The 21,489-nt window shown below is 37.1% G+C and overlaps 1 protein-coding gene across 1 annotated transcript; it reads right to left on the bottom strand.

Moving 5' to 3' along the window:
- Positions 1-15,284: 15,284 nt before the first annotated feature.
- Positions 15,285-20,909, bottom strand: LOC121322746 (RNA-binding protein 43-like). Its single transcript, XM_041263008.1, has 4 exons — positions 20,751-20,909; positions 19,852-20,074; positions 17,142-17,233; positions 15,285-17,029 (listed from the first exon to the last, which is right to left on the bottom strand). The coding sequence occupies exons 2-4, from the start codon at positions 20,042-20,044 to the stop codon at positions 16,139-16,141; spliced, it is 1,176 nt and encodes a 391-aa protein (XP_041118942.1). The 5' UTR covers positions 20,045-20,074; positions 20,751-20,909; the 3' UTR covers positions 15,285-16,138.
- Positions 20,910-21,489: the final 580 nt, after the last annotated feature.

The raw sequence follows: 21,489 nt of genomic DNA, 5'->3' as shown, positions 1-21,489 counted from the left end.
ACTTTAATTACAGGAATTCTTTAATACATTAAAAAACAAACTAGTGCATACATGATCAGTTTTCCAGCATGAATGTAGTCATGAATATAATGTAATGGAACAATTAACCTTTCATGGGCTTTAGGATATTCCTCAGGCCTGTCAGTGTTTTGCTGGGCCAGTGTTTAATGCTTTGGGTGTGTTGAAATAAGTAGATGAAGTAATCCAATTTAAATAATTTTTCAGGGACCAACTCATGAAGTAATCTGCTCTAGTATTTTTAGATCTGTTTTAGGTTTTTTATTTTATTTTATTTTTTAAACTGAGGATTTCTGATAATAAGTCTGGGTTTTTAGATTCCCTGTCACAAAGAGGTTAGTTAATACTATATTCAGCTACTGAGGAAATTACTTTTCTGTTCATTGCTTCAAAACGGTCATTTACTAAAATAATTATTTTCCCTCAAAACCATTTCAATTTTGTACAGTATTAGCAGGAAATATTTAATTCAGGAACGACTGATTTGTTTTCCTGTTTAAATGTTGGTTCATTTGTGGGGTTATATGTTAAAGGAAGAGTAAAATCTATGGACAAGTTGAAAAGCAATTTTTTAAAATGGGATTTCAATTATGTATTACCTTTTAATGCCAAATCTGTCATAGGATCTCACTTTTTAATGGTCGGGTGGGGGTGGGGGGGTATTCAATGTAATTACATTTGGAGACAGTGTGATCTAGTGTTTTGAGTAAAGTGCAAAAGCCATTGAGTCATAAATGGGATGACGAACAATCCACTTGACCTTCATGTTATTCAGCTTTGACAAGACTGCCACCCTAAAACAATACAGGAGATATAAATCAAACACTTACAAAAAGTGTAGCAAAAAAAACAACAAAAAACAGTCAATTTATTTTACTATGGTTTCTCAAGCATACAGCATTTATGGCGCTGTAAAACCAGATATGTAAAAAATGGATTATAATCATTGCTATTTATTTTAATTGATTTATACTATATTTTAGATGCAGAAAAGACAGCATGTTGTTACAATAAAAAACATCACAGTGTAACATGCATAAATACTGAAATATATGCATCACCTATTGTACAAGATATGTTTAATTTGTAAACACTCCATTTACAGTTTGTGGTTTATGTTTATTATACTATGCTTGTCCTTCCTTTACATGCTTTCACTAACCTTTTACTCTTCTTCACATGGCTATGCTTTTAGTATAGATTACCACAGTAAAATCCTTTATTTTAAAAAGGAATGAACTTCTCATACAATTAAGTCAACTGTCTTATTAAATGTTTATTGCAACAGTCGAAATAAGAGAGATAAGCCATTAATTGTAGGAATTTACTTTGTGGTAAATAAGAATCTAGACAATTTGAACACTGGTATTTGTTCAGCTGTTTTATAAACACAGAGAACACGGTCAATGGCAGGTGTTTATTTATCACTTCTGCTGTATGGAAGGTAGTGCAGTTTCGCTTCAGACATAATAAATAGAAAGCATTGTGTAACCATACCTGGAGCTGCTACAGTTCAAGGAGCTCACAGTGATGAGGACGGCAGCCATAGCAACAGCATGAAGGTAAAAGGACGCGTAAAACTCCAAGGGCATTGCTTTCTAATGAAGTTACAGTAAGGCACCAAAAAGCTGTACGAACAAGCAATGTAGGCTGAAATTTTGGTGCGCATGTTGCGTTATATTGAAGTGAGAGCATAGATAGTTTTGTTCATTCTTCTACAGAAAACAGGACAATGTACTGCCTTGGTCCTTATGCTTATTGTACAAAGGTATTATGAAGCTGAAAAGTGTTTTTTTTTAAACACCTCTGAATGGGTGCACACTTTATTGTACAGTGTGTACTAAATAATGTGCACATTTTTGTGGAAGAAATAACAGAATTGATCAAAAAAAAAGTAATAAAAACTGTAAATGTAATAAAAACTGTGTAGCTGTGTCCACGTCTTTAGGAAGGAACTAATAAAGGAACAACAGCACTTACAACTTGGAATCAAAATGGATTATATTAGGAGTTTTTGCCACTGATCAACACAAAAAAAGTCCATAATATCAAAGTGAAAAATAAAATCTACAAATTGTTCTAAATTAATTATAAATACAAAACAGAAAATAATTGATTGCACAAGTATTCACCCCCTTGAGTCAATATTTGGTAGAGTCACCTTAGGCAGCAATTACAGCCATGAATCTATTTTGGTAAGTCTCCAGCAGCTTTGCACATCTGGACACTACAATTTTTGCCCATTCTTCTTTGCAAAATTGCTTAAGCTCCATCAAGTTGGATGGGGACCTTTGGTGAACAGCAATTTTCAACTCTTTCCACATATTCTCAGTTGGATTGAGGTCCGGGCTTTGACTGGGCTACTCCAGGTCATTGACCTTTTTGTTTTTAAGCCACTCCAGTCTGGCTCTGGCTGTATGTTTGGGGTCATTGTCCTGCTGGAAGATAAATCTTCTCCCAAGTCCCAGGTCTCTTGTAGACTTCAGCAGGTTTTCCTCCAGGATTGCTCTGTAGTTTGCTGCATCTATTTTGCCCTCTATCTTCACAGGCTTTCCAGGCCCTGGCGCAGAGAAGCATCCCCATAGCATGATGCTGCCACCACCATGCTTCACGGTAGGGATGCTGTTCTCAGGATGATGTGCGGTGTTAGGCTTGCCCCAAACATAGCGCTTAGCATTGTGGCCAAAAAGCTTTATTTTGGTCTCATCAGACCATAGAGTCTTCTTTCACTTGGTCTCAGAGTCTCCCACATGCCTTCTGGCAAACTCTAGCCGAGATTCTCCCATAAAAGCCAGTTTTTGTGAAGCACCCAGGCTATTGTTGCCGTATGCAGTGTCTCCCAGCTCAGCCATGGAAGACTGTAATAGTTAAGAACATAAGAACATAAGAAAGTTTACAAGCGAGAGGAGGCCATTCGGCCCATCTTGCTAGTTTGGTTGTTAGTAGCTTATTGATCCCAAAATCTCATCAAGCAGCTTCTTGAAGGATCCCAGGGTGTCAGCTTCAACAACATTACTGGGGAGTTGATTCCAGACCCTCACAATTCTCTGTGTAAAAAAGTGCCTCCTATTTTCTGTTCTGAATGCCCCTTTGTCTAATTTCCATTTGTGACCCCTGGTCCTTGTTTCTTTTTTCAGGCTGAGAAAGTCCCTTGGGTCGACACTGTCAATACTTTTTAGAATTTTGAATGCTTGAATTAGGTCGCCACGTAGTCTTCTTTGTTCAAGACTGAACAGATTCAATTCTTTTAGCCTGTCTGCATATTTGACATGCCTTTTAAGCCCGGAATAATTCTGGTCGCTCTTCTTTGCACTCTTTCTAGAGCAGCAATATCTTTTTTATAGCGAGGTGACCAGAACTGAACACAATATTCAAGATGAGGTCTTACTAGTGCATTGTACAGTTTTAACATTACTTCCCTTGATTTAAATTCAACACTTTTCACAATGTATTTTTTTATAGCCTTTTTTATAACTTCCCCACATTGTCTAGATGAAGACATTTCTGAGTCGACAAAAACTCCTAGGTCTTTTTCATAGATTCCTTCTCCAATTTCAGTATCTCCCATATAATATTTATAATGTACATTTTTATTTCCTGCGTGCAGTACCTTATACTTTTCTCTATTAAATGTAATTTGCCATGTGTCTGCCCAGTTCTGAATCTTGTCTACATCATTTTGAATGACCTTTGCTGCTGCAACAGTGTTTGCCACTCCTCCTACTTTTGTGTCGTCTGCAAATTTAACAAGTTTGCTTACTATACCAGAATCTAAATCATTAATGTAGATTAGGAGTAGCAGAGGACCTAATACTGATCCATGTGGTACACCACTGGTTACCACACTCCATTCTGAGGTTTTTCCTCTAATCAGTACTTTCTGTTTTCTACATGTTAACCACTCCCTAATCCATGTACATGTGTTTCCTTGAATCCCAACTGCGTTCAGTTTGAGAATTAATCTTTTGTGCTGGACTTTGTCAAAAGCTTTCTGGAAATCTAAATAAACCATGTCATATGCTTTGCAATTATCCGTTATCGATGTTGCATCCTCAAAACAAGTTAGTTAGACACGATCTCCCTTTCCTAAAACCATGTTGACTGTCTCCCAGGACAGTCAACATGGGTTAGCAGTTTGTAAATTACTTCTTTCATTTCTTTGAGTACTACTGGGAGGATCTCACCCGGCCCAGGGGATTTGTTTATTTTAAGAGCTCCTAGTCCCTTTAACACTTCTGCCTCAGTTATGCTAAAGTTATTTAAAACTGGATAGGAACTGGATGACATGTGGGGCATGTTGTCAGTATCTTCCTTTGTAAAAACTTGTGAAAAGTAATCATTTCATATATTTGCTATTTTTTTTTCTTCATCTACGATTTTGCCATTTGTATCTCTTAAACATTTAATCTCCTCTTTGAATGTTCGCTTGCTGTTGTAATATTGGAAAAACATTTTGGAATTGGTTTTAGCTCCCTTAGCAATGTTCATTTCCATTTCTCTCTTGGCCTTTCTAACTTCCTTTTTGACTTGCATTTGCAGTTCTGTGTACTCTTTCTGTGTACTTTCTTTTTGGTCCTTTTTTAATGCTCTGTAAAGTGCCTTTTTTCGCTGAATATTTTTTTTAATTGATCTATTAAACCATTTTGGCAATTTAGTTTTACATTTAGATTTGTCTTCTTTAGGGATGTAATTGTTTTGCGCCTCTAGTACTACATTTCTGAAGAACAACCATCCTTCTTCTGTGGGTGTTTTCTCTATTTTACTCCAGTCTAGTCTCTGTTTCATACCTTCATAGTTTGCTTTTCTAAAATTGTAAACCTTAGCTTTAGTCATTACTTTTGGGGTTTTAAAAAACACTTCAAATGAGACCATGTTGTGGTCTGTTTGCCAGTGGTTCTCTGACCTCTCTTTTAGTTATTCTATCTTCGTTATTTGAAAAGACTAAATCAAGGCATGCCTCCCCTCTAGTCGGTGCCTTGACAAATTGTGTTAGGAAGCAGTCATTTGTCATTTCCACCATTTCTATTTCATCCTTAGTGCTACCCACCGGGTTTTCCCATTTTATTTGGGGAAAGTTGAAATCCCCCATTAGTATGGCTTCTCCTTTGCTACACGCATTTCCAATGTCTTGTACAACAGATTATTGTGCTCACAGTCTGAATCTGGCGGTCTATAGCATGCTCCTATTATTATGCCCTTTGAATTTTTGTCTGTTATTCTGACCCATATTGATTCGGTTTTATTTTCTTTGTCCAGGTTTAACACTTGGGCTTCAAGACTGTTTCTTATGTATAGTGCTACCCCTCCTCCTCTTCTGTCCTGCCTGTCTTTCCTATACAGTGTATACCCACAAATATTATATTCGTCCCCATCACTCTCAGACAACCACGTTTCTGTAACACCTATCATATGCCATAGGCCTCTTGGTGGCCTCCCTCACTAGTGCCGTTCTCGCCTGGATATGATGACGGCCTGTTCTAGACAGATTCACAGTTGTGCCATATTCTCTCCATTTCTTAATAATGGACATTACTGCTCCAGTGGATATTCAATGCCTTGGAAATGTTCTTATATCCTACCCCTGATTGGTGCTTTTGAAGAACCTTATTCCGGATTTGTTTTGAATGTTGCTTCATCTTCGTGATGTAGTTTTTGTTAGGAAATGTACTGTGAGACCTTCAAGAGACTGGTGTATTAAACCTACAATAAAATGGAACACCTTAATTGCACACAGGTGGACTGCATTCAACTAATTATCTGACTTTTAAAGACAATTGGTCGCACCAGAGCTTATTTAGGTGTGTCATAGCAAAGGGGATGAATACTTATGCAATCTATTATTTTCTGTTTTATATTTGTAATTAATTTAGAACCATTTGTAGATTTTATTTTTCACTTTGACATTATGGACTTTTTTGTGTTGATCAGTGGCAAAAACTAATTAAATCCATTTTGATTCCGTGTTGTAACACAATAAAATATGGAAAAGTCCAAGGGGGGTGAATACTTTTGAGAGCCACTGTAAATAGTATCATGGATTATTAATATAATAAGACATTCATTATTAAACTAGCAAGATGAAACTGTCCAGTGGACCTCATTTAAACCTAAACAAACATGACACTGAGATGAAACATATGCAGATCTTTTCTATTATACTCTGGCTGTGTTTAAGAATTAAACAACAAAAAGAGGTCATAATTGGAAGTCTCTTTGGTCATTATAAGCTTTTCACCAACCTGACTCACAGTTAGCTGCGTTGAATTCAGCTGTGCAAACATTCCTGAACATTGGTGAGTTTTTTTTTTTTTTTTTTCCTTGGCCCGGGACAAACACGCAAATCTGGACTTGCAGCTTATTAAAAACTATGCCTTGAAAATGTATTGAAATAATTACTGTTTGTTTTTGTTGTTTGGACACCCACTCACTTTGAAATAGTACCAGAGAGAACCCATCAGCGAGGTTCATTTTCAGTCACTACAATATCTGTTGCAAACATTTACACAAAAAAGAAGTGACTCTTTATTTTCAGGCTGGACTATTGTTTCTGATTTACTCCTGCTAATATGGAATTTCAAAATGTTATTTTAAGGCCGATTGCCGATCTGCTTGAACCAAAACAATTCCTTTTGCCTTTTTTTAGTCCATTTTGTAGATTTTGACAGAAGAGGGCTACTAATAGGTGTACGTACCTTTTAATGATGTTTGTAATTATCCTGAATTGTTCTGTTGCTCTAACATTGAGTTTATTATTTGACAGCAGAACTGTGTTTTGTTTGCAGGTTAATGCCTGGTTCTTGTGATAATGTGACCTTTATCCTCATGATAATATGTTTTTATTGTTATTATTTTATTTCAGTATTAGAGTAGCAGAATGCTTGCAAACACCACACAAAGGTTCAATAAAAAACAACATTTGTGGCTCTATGTTTTTTCTTAACTCCCCCAAGAACCATTATTTCCCAGTCCTTATTCAGTATTCTCCCTGGCAAACAAACATAACTCAAGGTTGCATTTGATTCTTTTTATAAAAAAAAAAAAAGTGTACTGTACATATTTCTGTATAAGGATGTCCTTGTAGGTGTAGATAATTTATAAAGGCTTGGCATCCCCCTATCCTTAATAAATTAAACAAATAATGTTTAGTAGAGCAAAGCCTATTATAAAATCTATAATAAGAAGACTTACCCAGAGGTTATGCAGTAAAGCATATGTCTGCCGAGGATACAGACAGAGTCTCTATCTGCCCACACCTCCATTTGCAATTAGCTCCATCAGAAACATTGTAATTATATATATATAAGGATTAGTTCTTTACTTTTTGATGTGAAAATCCAATATTAAATAGTGTTTCTCATACATAATTACATTTATTTTTTGTCAACCACAGAGGAGTAAAAAGGAACAGCCTTGATGTTTTGTGGCCTGTATAACATATTGCTATACTAGGATGTGTTTTGATTAAAATCCAGTAGACAGGGACTGTGAAGAACACATTCTGATGCCATGATTACTGAATTACATTGAGCTGCTGTGGGCCATGTTTTCAAAGTTTCCTCTAGTCTTGAATGCCTATTTTTTGAAAGAGGTAAAACCCCTGATAATTTTACAAAACTAAAACCCAATAGCTAAAGTTATATAGTTCAAGTCCTCTTAAACACTCTCAATGTGTTTTGTTTTTCATTTAACATTAACATGATTTTTTCTCCTTTCAAAAAAATAGGAGTTAATTAAAGAATTGAGGCAACGCTTTGAAAATATAGCCCCAAGTCCCATAGTAATTATATAAGTAATGAAGTGTATCAAGCAATTGAATCTGCTATTGTATATGAAAAATGATATATGTTTCTTTCTGATCATAAATGTTTTTTTTAATCTCATGTCTGGTTTTCTCTTGAACAACTTGCCTGGAGAAACTACACTTCTTATGTTTTGAACATCCTTCCTAAGATTTGTGAACACTAAGAACCTATTACGGATAGCAATACTTGTTTTTATCAAGGCACCATGTACTCTGTATTTAAGAAACTAATGACTCTTTGCAGTTGTTCTGCTGACTATGTTTTTTCCTGAGCAAATCTTGTATGCAGCCTTGGCGGAAAAGATCAAATCGTTCTGATCTGAAGTACTGTAAATAGGGTTTAGGAGGAGATCTTAAACTCCATTATCTCAGAGTGACAGCCCCAATTCTGATATGCAGAGATGTTTTGTTTGTGGGCATTGAAGCTGGTCAAAGGAGATGACACACTCCCCCAGGCCTCATCCACACACATGCAAAGGGTTTTATCACACGCTACATAGGCAGCATACAGTCTGGGAGCCAGACTGCAACCCAGCTGTGTGCCTATCTCAACACTGATACCTATTTTGGTCATTCTGTTTAATGAATAGAATATATGCCAACCTATTTGAATGAACTAGTTACTGACTACTCAAGAAAACTCTGGTCTATGAGGATCATAGATATTCACAGCTATGGCAATGACACTGACAGAATCTGGTAAATTGGCAATCAAAGGACATTCCGAACTGAGTCTTGACTTGTCTTCTAATTAGATGTGTCATTGAAACCACTTTTAATTTGGGAACTTCCAGGTGAGGTTTGAGACTTTTCTTATTGTCATTCATACGTTACCAACCGACTGTGCGGATGCTAATTGGTATTCTTTGGTAAATGGGTCAAAAAATATGAAGACTATGCTGGTGAAACCTGCAGACTCCCAAGATCAGCGACTTTGTCAGTAAGTATGTTCTGTCATGACAGTGACATTACAAGATAGTACGTTAATCCCTCCCACACACACACACTGACACTTCAGAAAAAGACAATGGAATTATTTTAATAATGTAGATTTAAACAGTAAAAAAAAAAAAAAAAAAAAACATTACCTTGTTTCAAAAAGCATTTGGAGAAATAAATGAGGCGCTGATAGCAAATCCAGGGCTAAGTGGAAGACAGATTTAAGTGTTGATCTTGCAATTTAATTGTAGGAAAGGGGAAAGCCTTGAGGCAACAATTTCTGGGATCACCTTTCTGCCCTGTGTACTGAGTAAGTATGGAAAGCAGGTTAGAAGAGTGTAAAAAGGGTGACCTGTTTCATGTCTTGAATGCATGACTCCTAGAGGCCAAAGATCACATTTCTTCAGAAAATCCACTCCCGTCTAGTCTCTCAAACCACGTAGCTGCTTTCCTACGATGTATAACCTTACACAGATTGCCTAAAGTTTGTTTTTTATTCTGTATTCGCGGATGGTTCAACCGTCCCCCTTACAAGTTGTATGATTTATAAAGAGACTCGCAACAGTGAAGATAATAAATATTGTTCACAGATTATTAACAATTATTCTACAAAATAATATATTTTCTATTCATCAATGTCAACTGCTGCCCTTGTGAAGGGTGAGCTAGTGATGAGTAAGTAATGTTGATCCATGCTGTGTATTATTCTGTGATATCTGAAATCTTTACACAAGTAGCCTGATATGAATACATTACGTTTCTCATGTTCTATTCCTTTATCATGCAAACTCAATAGGGTTATTAAACAGAATAGTTTTGGAACACTGTTATCTTTTATCCCTCTGTTATCCCTCCAAAATATAAATATACTTGCTATAACCGTAAGAGTAGGACACAGGATATATCCCTCTTTGATCTTGAAACAACTCTAAAAAGGATAATTAAGTACAAAATGTGTGTTTAATTTAAAGCATTAAGATGAATGTTACATAAGAGCTCTTTATAACTCAATTTAGTTAACTCACACCAGTGCAGTACATCTTCATGATGACTCAGCCATATAGCTTCAAGGGGATTTATTGTCACATCTTTCAGAAAAAGAAAATAAATATATAAAATCTGTATTCTCCTGGGACAATATTTTTCATTGCTGCTGTGGACTAGGACGAACTAGTCCTACAGTCTTTAGACTAATTTAACCTCCGGTTATAATGTTATTCAGTAGGAACACTGCATCTGAGGTTGGTGTAAATCATGTTCATTTTGGTTTTCTAGGCTAGCACAAGTACAGTAATACCTTTTAAATTAATAAATGGTTAGTATTGTGTGAACAGCTACTATGGATCCTAATAAGGTGTTTCAAGTAAAAAAGAATAGAAAGTCAAACACATGCAACCTTTGCACAAATCTTACTTGCATGATGGTAGTGTAAGTCCAATTCATGTATTGCCATTCAGTTATTGTTTAATGCTTAATGCACGTTATTGAATTAAGACATCTTACTATTGAAAGTGTTCTATTAGTGACTCAAAGACATGGTTCTCATGATTGTACCATATGCATTATAATGGGTGATTGCACTGCATTTTGTGAAGGGTTATTAATACTGCACCTAAGATACTTTGGGCTTATATATGCATTAATCAATGTGCTGTGGTCAACATAATGGATTATGATAATTCAACAAACATGAACAGCTTCTAAAAAAAACATTATGATGTTCCACCAGAGAACTTTTGACTTTCTAAAACAAACAAACAAAAAAAAAAAACATTAAAAAACATCTGGATGTCTTGACCACTCTGGTAAATAAAGTGGAATCCAGAGAGAGTCTGCCAAATCTTTGCAGCATACTTTGTTTTGGATAACATCCCATTGTTTTCTGGATGAAGTTTTAGGGAAGGAACAGAGAAGCTGATTCTGGAATCAGAATTAATCTTTTCCATTTGTCCTGAGAGGAGCAGTGTGGAAAATATTCCCAGTTTAATTTATTGCTGCTCTTGTGCTGTTAAATCAGCAAGCTTGTCAGATCTCTTTCAGATGTCTTGGCTGATGAATGTATAGAACGTCAGACTCATTTATTTTTCTTAAATGTACATTTTGATTTTGATAATATCCACTCTCCCAAGGTTTAATGAGGACGTTAGCGTGTTTGTTGCACAAGAGCAGTCAGAGTCATTATATATATATATATATATATATTATATATAAATAATATATATATATATATATATATATATATATATATACAGTACTGTGCAAAAGTTTTAGGCAAGTGTGGAAAAATGCTGTAAAGTAAGAATGCTTTCAAAAATAGACATGTTAATAGTTTATATTTATCAATTAAAAAAATGCAAAGTGAGTGAACAGAAGAAAAATTTACATCAAATCAATATTTGGTGTGACCACCCTTTGCCTTCAAAACAGCATCAATTCTTCTAGGTACACTTGCACACAGTTTTTGAAGGAACTCGGCAGGTAGGTTGGCCCAAACATCTTGGAGAACTAACCACAGTTCTTCTGTGGATTTAGGCAGCCTCAGTTGCTTCTCTCTCTTCATGTAATCCCAGACAGACTCGATGATGTTGAGATCAGGGCCACACCATCACTTCCAGGACTCCTTGTTCTTCTTTACGCTGAAGATGGGTCTTAAGGACTTTCGCTGTATGTTTGGGGTAGTTGTCATGCTGCAGAATAAATTTGGGGCCAATCACATGCCTCCCTGATGGTATTGCATGATGGATAAGTATCTGCCTGTACTTCTCAGCATTGAGGAGACCATTAATTCTGACCAAATCCCCAACTCCATTTGCAGAAATGCAGCCCCAAACTTGCAAGGAACCTCCACCATGCTTCACTGTTGCCTGCAGACACTCATTCGTGTACTGCTCTCCAGCCCTTCTCCGAACAAACTGCCTTCTGCTACAGCCAAATATTTAAAATTTTGACTCATCAGTCCAGAGCACCTGCTGCCATTTTTCTGGACCCCAGTTCTTGTGTTTTCATTCATAGTTGAGTTGCTTGGCCTTGTTTCCACGTCGGAGGTATGGCTTTTTGGCCGCAAGTCTTCCATGAAGGCCACTTCTGACCAGACTTCTCCAGACAGTAGATGGGTGTACCAGGGTCCCACTGTTTTCTGCCAATTCTGAGCTGATGGCATTGCTGGACATCTTCCAATTGCGAAGGGAAGTAAGCATGATGTGTCTTTCATCTGCTGCAGTAAGTTTCCTTGGCCGACAACTGCGTCTATGGTCCTCAACGTTGCCAGTTTCTTTGTGCTTCTTCAAAAGAGCTTGGACAGCACATCTGGAAACCCCGGTCTGCCTTGAAATTTCTGCCTGGGAGAGACCTTGCTGATGCAGTATAACTACCTTGTGTCTTGTTGCTGTGCTCAGTCTTGCCATGGTGTATGACTTTTGACAGTAAACTGTCTTCAGCAACCTCACCTTGTTAGCTGAGTTTGGCTGTTCCTCACCCAGTTTTATTCCTCCTACACAGCTGTTTCTGTTTCAGTTAATGATTGTGTTTCAACCTACATATTGAATTGATGATCATTAGCACCTGTTTGGTATAATTGTTTAATCATACACCTGACTATATGCCTACAAAATCCCTGACTTTGTGCAAGTGTACCTAGAAGAATTGATGCTGTTTTGAAGGCAAAGGGTGGTCACACCAAATATGGATTTGATTTAGATTTTTCTTCTGTTCACTCACTTTGCATTTAGTTAATTGATAAATATAATCTATTAACATGTCTATTTTTGAAAGCATTCTTACTTTACAGCATTTTTTCACACCTGCCTAAAACTTTTGCACAGTACTATATATATATATATATATATATATATATATATATATTATATATATATATATATATCTACCACAAATAGAAATGTAGAAATCACGTGACATACGCACTCATTCTTGAATTACATAACTAGACAGAAATTTTTAAAAAAGCTGTGTGGATTTGTATCCTGTCTGACTTCCAGCTCTTGCCAGGAATGACAATGAAAGCTGGTTGAATACTAGGTAGATCCACAAGCTGGAAGTGACTCCTGCCTTTGGGAAGAATACCACATCTGTCATCCAGACTTATTAAAAACTAGACCTCGTCCATCTCACTATGGAGACATTGATAGGCTTCAGAGGGGTAAAGACGCCTTGTGCGGTCTTGAACTCCCTGCTGTAGGAGAAAGAAGGCAAAGAACCTCACCAGAAAAATGAAAACAGCTCATCTTATGCAAAGCCCCCTGACAGGTGATTACCTGGTTACAGTCAAACTGTAGTTACTACTATATTTGTTATGTTTGATTTTCTGTCCATCAACGTGTAAACTGAATTTGTGTGGAAATGAAGAAAGAGGCAATGCAATAAATCATTTTTGCATCACATATTTTGGTATTTAATGTAACTATGCATTTATCTCAAGGATTACTAAGAAACATAACATACTACTGTATATATTATTTCCCTGCCATTTGTACAGAGATCTTGCTGAGTTGTGTTTCTTCCCTGTGTGAAACAAGAAACAAGCCTTGTCAGATAATTTAGCTGCTGTAACAGATTATGTTAAGGAGAATCATTCCATTGTACTCATAAGTAGAAGGTACAGCGTGTTTACTAGCAATAGGTGAGTTCTTATTCATTTGAACAGGAATGTCTGCAAGAAAGCCACATCATTTTATTAAAAAAAATAAAATGAAGCAAAGTAACGCTGAAACATATCCTCAGACAGTGCTTTTGGCTACACCCAGTTACCCACATTTTGTTTATTAAAACTAACAACCTAAACACATTTGAACCCGACCCCTTTGGACGTAGATGCTGATGATCAGAATGTAGCTTTCTTGTTGCACACAGTGTAAAGTATCCTGATAAATTCAGAGGTCTGCACCTCTGATTGTCTGTGCCCGGTCCTCTGCTCTTTTCACTTTACTTGTCGGTTTCTCTTTGGAGGGAATGTGGTGGGATGTTGATTAGAGCCTGGGACGAGGAGCCACGTGAATCCGAGTGGTTACACTGATTTACTGTGTGATGCACAGCCTGCAATTCATCACCTTCTACCCCAACTGATATATCATCAACATGCGACTCTGTTGCTTAAATAACTCCATATGCTGACTCCTGGTCATTGATTTGAAATGTGTTCTGCACCCTCAGTAATGAACATTTATGAAAACAGAGCATTTAGAAATGTTACTGGAACTCTGAATCGAATCTCTTCTGACAAAGAAAAGCTCAAGAAGCATTGCATTCAGCCCTGGTCCCACCCTCTATCATTTCTGACCAATATCTCTGCCAAGTATGCCCTAACTCTCAGGACTGTTTTTTTTGTTCCCGTTTTTTCCACATTGTTCTGTGTTATATATTGCAGCAAAGGAATAATTTAAATTACTGTATGTCCAAAATCACTGTAAGACTAGGAATAGCCACCTTTATTAGAAATGAGAACCTTCAGATATTTCTTCAAAGCTCTCCTTGCGGTAAGTCTTAACTAGTACATGCAGAGGGCCCTCATAATCACATAATAATTGCGCAGTACATGAAAGGTAAAAATATTTTTCTTAAAACAGAGTTTATAGCCAAACACAATCCAAAACGAGTGAAGAACAGACTGAAGGAAACACAGACAAGATCAGCACATAAGAAAAGGACACTAAACAGTACTGCCATTTACAGCTGTGCAGAACACTGAAAAAAAAAAGAATCTTCAAATCTGGGACTGAAAATCGCCACTAGATTATTGTAATTTTTTAACCATGGGCCGAGGCATATAAACTACTAAAAAAAATAAACATGGCAAACATGCCTTCAGCAGCCTGTAGCTTAAAAACATTCCAAGCTTGACAATGTGAAGGACATTGCTAATGCAGAATGTTTTTTACAAGGTCTACAGCTCCCTCCAGTGGTATGATGTATTATGCCACTAAAAACTAATTTAACCTGTTTTACGAAAAAATTATGAGGTCATCTTTAAAATCTATTCAGCAAACCTTATCAAAGGCATACCTTAAAATCTGAAAGAAATTCGTTCTGCTCTGTTCACGGTTTTCCAGACAGCAAATCCACTGGTGCTTGTTTTACTATCTCAGGTTTAAATGTAATACAACAAACAGTCTGAGATACAGCACAAGCAATACACAAAGCATTCATCAGATAGGCTGCCCTGTGGACATCTCCCCTGGATACATTGCTGTTATTTGCTGATGCTTTTCTATTACTGCTGCATGAGCTTCCTGTCTTTTTAGTTCTGTACTCACTGAAGTGCTGCAGAGTTTGTGATGTTATACGCTGCAGTCCTAAATACAAACAGATAGGCATCTCCTTATCCCCAGTGTTACTTGTGCTGAGGAATGTCCTTTACAACTGGATAAGTCTGTCTCTCTCTCTCTCTCTCTCTCTCTCTCTCTCTCACCCTAGCCACTGACTCATTGTGTGACCCTGTGTAAGTAACTTAACCTTCTTGTGCTCTGTCTTTCAGGTGAGATGTTGTTGTAAGTGACTCTGCAGCTGATGCTAGTTCACATACCCTTGTCTCTGTAAGTTGCCATGGATAAAGCACTTGCTAAATAAACAAAAAATTACGGGAACATCCACTACACCTGGTGTGGAATATAATTCTTCCACAACATGACTTAAAATCTGATATATGTGATTCAGTACATTAAAACAACAGACTCCTTTGCTACTGGGAAACAAATAATAGCCAAGTAACTGATGGTTTTGATCTTCTTACAAATACACCTATGTTTCCATGACAGTAACAACTTTCAACCCAGGAGCACTATTAATCCACTTGCATTAATAGGACATTTTAATGTAGTTTAAATACAACAGTCACATTGAATACGGTTTTATAAAGTTGTGTTAATAAACAGATTACCTGATGACCTTTGAAGTTAAGAGCAAATGACGTACAATTTACGAACAAGGAAACCACCTGGCATTTAACCAGCAATGACTGAAAGGAAAAACAGAATCAAGCTGGACTAATCTAACAGGTTCGGCACCATGCTTGAGGTAACATAAAACTACACATTAAACAATACAGTATTTCAAACAGGTCCTCTTCATGAAATAATCAACACTGAACTAGATCAGGATATACACTACACTTTTGAGTGTATGTTAACATTTGTCATTACTGTATACACACTGCAGTCAGAAAGGGTAAGCTTGCACTGCTCCAGTCCACTAGTCTGAAAGGTTGTGCATTTGTCCTACAATAGATGTAAATAATACTCGAGTACAACTGAAGAGCATTTGAGCAATTTGCTTAGAAATTTAATGAAAGGTGTGTTTCACTGAACTTGACATACTGAAAAGGATTTCAAAACTTATTCTACAGCTGTGTACACAGACTTTCGGTTTTTCTTATCTCTCAGACCAGTTGTCACAATGCATGCTGCTGTATAGCATATTTCCTGGCATTCTGTGCATATCTGAATTACTAGTCATAGGGAGGGAGTTTGGTTCACCGGTTCTGCCTGTGCTGTAATAGGACATGTCTGTAGGACCAGGACTAGTGCTTAACCAGCTGTCCTTATCATGCAGGGAAGACTTCATCTGGATTTTAACAAGCTGACAGAACAGGTAGCAGTCTGACGAATTGCCAATTATGTCAATATGGCCTTCCACTGGGGTAAACAGGACCCCAGGAAAACCACAGCTTACATCTTTGCATGCCTGTAAGAATTTATCTTCTTCAAAGTCTTTTTCATAATTAATTGTTTCAATGCGTAAATGTGACTGCACATTGCTCACCCATTGCTCTATTTCTAACTTTGCTGCTTCCAGCTGCCACAGACCTTGGTACCTCTTTTTCAGTGTTACTCCAGTAAGCTCACCCCCCACATGTGTTGTTGCCTGCACATCATGTTTCTTTAAAATCCAATCAAAGTCATCTTTACGAACATGTTGTATGTACCGAAACACATTAGTGTCCAACCAGATGAGACACGCTTCTGCGCTGGAAGCATCTGCCTCAGAACTGAAGGGTGCTGCACCCTGCTCTGGGGTCACTACTCTGCTGCTCTGTCGCTCCCTAGCCGTCACACTTTTCTCTCTCTGTGAAGTTTCAAGCAACTGCAGTAGATCTTCTCTCAGCTTCTTGATTGCTGTGAATGGCCCCTCCACTTGAACTCTCTGGTTAGCCTGCAAAGGCGAGATTCTCACTGCTCTGTTCCTGGTCCGAAGTCCCTTCACCAGCTTCTCATCCGCACTGAAAAGTGATAAGTCAACTTCTGCGTGTGCATAGCAGAACACCTGTAAATATTAAAAAAAAACCACAAAAAAAACCCTTCTCTATGAAAAGAATCTTAGATAATAATCAACTTCAGGGGGAAAGGAAAGAATATTTTGGAGAAAAACACCTTACCTCTTGACTGAACCTATAAACAGTTAAAGGGTATTCCCTTTCTAATTCCTTGTCTGCAAGAAGCTGTTCCACTGTAAGCACCCGGTCTGCAACTGTAAAGCAGGAGAGAAAACACCATTCCAAGATTTGTTTTCTTACCTCTTATTAGCACAAAAAAACCAAAAAAAACATTGCATTAACTGGTTCCCATTTTCATGTGTTAAATATCTTCTTGTGCTTTGCTGATTTGCTCCAATTCTGATTTATTTTCCTTAAATGTTGTTTATGTTTAACACAATAGATGCTGTTGCTTCCAGGCCAATTTTTCCTTTATTCTAATTCACATGTACTCTACTGGTCTGACTGCAACCGGACCATGTTGCCTAGAGCATAGGATCCAAGTAGGTACCAGGAGTTTTAAAAAAATATATTTTCTTTAAAAAAGAAAATGCAATTTAAATATCGCATTTAAATCTACAAGGACAAGTGACGCAAGTGACCATGTGGTAGATGACCGCAACTGGAGTTACGCGTCCCAAGCCGAAGGCGAGGGCCCCAATAAAAGTCAAGGTCATCTACCACATAGTAGAGCCGGCATCGAGAAGGCTCTACTGATACTAGAAAACTATTTATTTTCTCTTTAAAAAACAAACAAACTTTAAAACCTACATTTACCTTGAACTTCTGATATTTCGCCAGTTAACATTCCGCTGAGAAAAAAATAGTCCCTAACATTAGAACAGAAAAACGACACACATGTAGAAAACACGGTATTATTATTATTATTATTATTATTATTATTATTTATTATTATTATTATTAAAATGATTATTGTTGTTAACAAATTTATTTATGGGGGTCTGTGACGGAAAGATGAGTTGAGAGAGGAGCTCTCAGAGTATTTGTGAAGAGTGTTGTACGTGCTGTGTGTTATTTTCTGCCTGTCTGTAATTATCTGTCTTTGTCGCACTAATAGACAGTTAACGCACATCTCCGGAGCTGTCGAAAGGAGAGCACTATCCGGAGCACCACTGCACTGAGCACCTGCATGTTTTCGATCACCCAGGACTGGTGACCGTACCGTTGTTTTTGTTCGGGACTGTGCCCTTGTTTTCAATATCCCCGTGCTTTACACATTGTTGTGTATTGCCGGGGATTTATTATTTTTGACGGTCGCCAGACCTGGAAAAGAGCAATAAAGCACTTATTCACTGAATCACTGTTGTCTGTTCATCACTCCTGCACCGCATCACCGAGACATCTGTTCCCTTTACCAACCACTTTGCCACAGGGTCTTACTCCTTCTTATTATAATTTATCTGGACATGTACAACTGTTGGATAGTCCGTGTAGTACTGAGTCTGACTCGAATCTTGTTGTTGGAGGCGGGGCGTCATTCAAGCGGCAGGGAGTGGATTGGCTGGTGCTGAAAGTATGGAAACAGGGTTGGGAGTTTGACTGGCTAATTTTTGATGAAGGGTGTTGTTTGAATCCTGCCGATGACAGAACTGTGGACCAATCGTGTCTTCCCTGTTGATTTGCTTTCCTGTAGCTGCGAATTGAGCCTTCGTTGTGGTGTCCCGTCATAAACATGATTTCGCTCGTCTTTAGACCAGCGCCAGAATTTTATGTTATCAGATTAGTTGTAGATTATAATGTTAAGGGGAAAAGCCGATATTGTGCATACTTTTTTATAATATAATTCACAGTTAAGTACTTCAACGTTCCAGCGGGCATCTATACAAAATAGAAACCTGCTAAATCTGGAAGCTGATTGGTTGTTCGCACTCAATCAGTTTAACGAGTCAGACTCAATACTACACAGACTATTCAATAATTGTACATGTCCAGGTAAATTATAATACGAAAGAGTAAGACCCCAATAAACAGATATTTTAACAACAACAATAATAATAATAATAATAATAATAATAATAATAATAATAAAATATAATAATAAATTATATTACAGATATTAATAATGACATGTGTCTGATATGTTTTACAATAATTGTCAAGGGACTATTTTCCGCAGCGGAATGGACCGGGCGAATATACATAAGAACATAAGAAAGTTTACAAACGAGAGGAGGCCATTCGGCCCATCTTGCTCGTTTGGTTGTTAGTAGCTTATTGATCCCAAAATCTCATCAAGCAGCTTCTTGAAGGATCCCAGGGTGTCAGCTTCAACAACATTACTGGGGAGTTGATTCCAGACCCTCACAATTCTCTGTGTAAAAAAGTGTCTCCTATTTTCTGTTCTGAATGCCCCTTTTTCTAAACTCCATTTGTGACCCCTGGTCCTTGTTTCTTTTTTCAGGCTGAAAAAGTCCCTTGGGTCGACACTGTCAATACCTTTTAGAATTTTGAATGCTTGAATTAGGTCGCCACGTAGTCTTCTTTGTTCAAGACTGAACAGATTCAATTCTTTTAGCCTGTCTGCATATGACATGCCTTTTAAGCCCGGAATAATTCTGGTCGCTCTTCTTTGCACTCTCTAACTTTGAGGTGAATATAGGTTTTAAAGGTTTTTTTAGAGCAAATAAAAAAATGAATCGTTTACTAATAGCGATAGAGCCCTCTCGATGCGGGCTCTACCGTGTGGTAGATGACCTTGACTTTTCGTTATCGCCCTCGCCTCGGGACACATAACTTCAGTCGCGGTCATCTACCACAAGATAGAGCCTGCATCGACGGGCTCTATCGCTTAAACATATATAAATTTATTTACCTTCCTTCTCCTCAAATGTAATATAAGCAACACCTTTGATTCTTGTTGGGTACTTGATTTTCTCCACGTCCCCCCCAGCGCTTTTAGCTTTCTGAAAGTGAATCACAAGCTTGTCTGCCATTCTCCTGCAATCAAGCTCCTTTTGCGGAACGCCTGAAACGACGATTGTTCTCGCCTCGTGTGCTGGGTCCATCTTCACCTTACTGCCTAGAAGAGAGACAGTCTGCAGAAATAAGTCACAATCTAGTGAGACTGTAACGTTTTAATAATGTGGAATCATTTATAAATCAGCTGGGGCCCCCAAGTAATGGGTTATCATGGTTAAGCAGCGTCCTAGAGTATTATTATTTTAATTCTTGACTTAACTTTCATATTACTAAAAACTGGGAAAGCAGTAGTTAATACGCTAAATATCTACAGTTTTAGCATATTTGCACCTGCTATTTCCATCTATAATGTTCTTATTTCACGTACTGCACGGTATTTGTACTGTATTTTTAAAATGTTTTTTTTTTTTTTTTAACTCAAGGTTCAAAAACAAATAAAAGAAATAAGAACTACAAAGCAACAAGTTGTCATTATTATGGGATCAATTTGTAGTGCGCCTAATTTTTTGGAAACCTTTTTGTTTGTAATAATGTGAATGCAAAACGAAACAAGGTATGTTGCAATCTCTGTATCCGCCGTGAAAGTGAAACTAACCATTTTAAAGACATTTTACAACAACCTTAACTAATTTAAATAATGCAAAGTATTAGACATAAGAAAATAAAGAATGCACGGTTTTTGTGACGACATGGGTCCTACGTTATTCTTACATTTGTTTTGGTAAAAATGAACGTTTCTTTGGCAAGCCTTTTTTCTGCACATTATCAGTTTACAGAAATGCAAATGCTTACCGTTTTAATGAAAATATCAGTTCGATAAAAACGCAACGCATCTGAAATACACAAAACAAACGTTGTTTTTGCTTTGCTTGCAGTTAAAGCGTCGGTTCTGTGTTGTAAGAAACTGTGCTGTCCCGGTGCTTTTTGGACAATGTAGTCTGTTAATTTGTACATTTGCTAGAGACTTTAGCCTTGCGAACTGTAAATCCCAAAATGCAACACGTCTTTGCAGTTTGTTGTTGAATTTGGACTATGGACAAGATTAGCTTTCTCTGTTGTACATGTATTGTTGTTGTGAGAATGCCAACATGTGAATATTTACATATCCCATGTGGCTATTTACGGTCACAAGCCACAGCCACTAAACGCTAAAGATGTTTATACCTTTTCTTGTAATTTACCATGTATAATACAGTAACTTGGCTATTGTATTTACTAACCTAAAATGTTTTTTTATTCCGTTACTAATATTGCTATTTAAAGATAAGTTCTTATCTTTCCGTTTTATCTTTAATACAATAAAAATATGTTATATTGAAATACATGTTTATAAAGACATATTAGTCGTATCCTGCCCTAATACATGTTTAAGACTGATATACTGATATCTCATATCTTGTCATTTTCACATGGTTACAAACCCCCATGGCACATCTGCTCACTATTAACATTTAACTGAACTTCAATAAATGGGTAAATGTATATCAATTTAATTCTTACATGTCATGCAAGTTAAAAGGTTTTCCCAAAC

The sequence above is a fragment of the Polyodon spathula genome, chromosome 11, assembly GCF_017654505.1.
Source record: "Polyodon spathula isolate WHYD16114869_AA chromosome 11, ASM1765450v1, whole genome shotgun sequence".
In the NCBI taxonomy this organism is placed as follows: domain Eukaryota; kingdom Metazoa; phylum Chordata; class Actinopteri; order Acipenseriformes; family Polyodontidae; genus Polyodon; species Polyodon spathula.
This window is presented reverse-complemented; position numbering and strand designations above follow the sequence as displayed.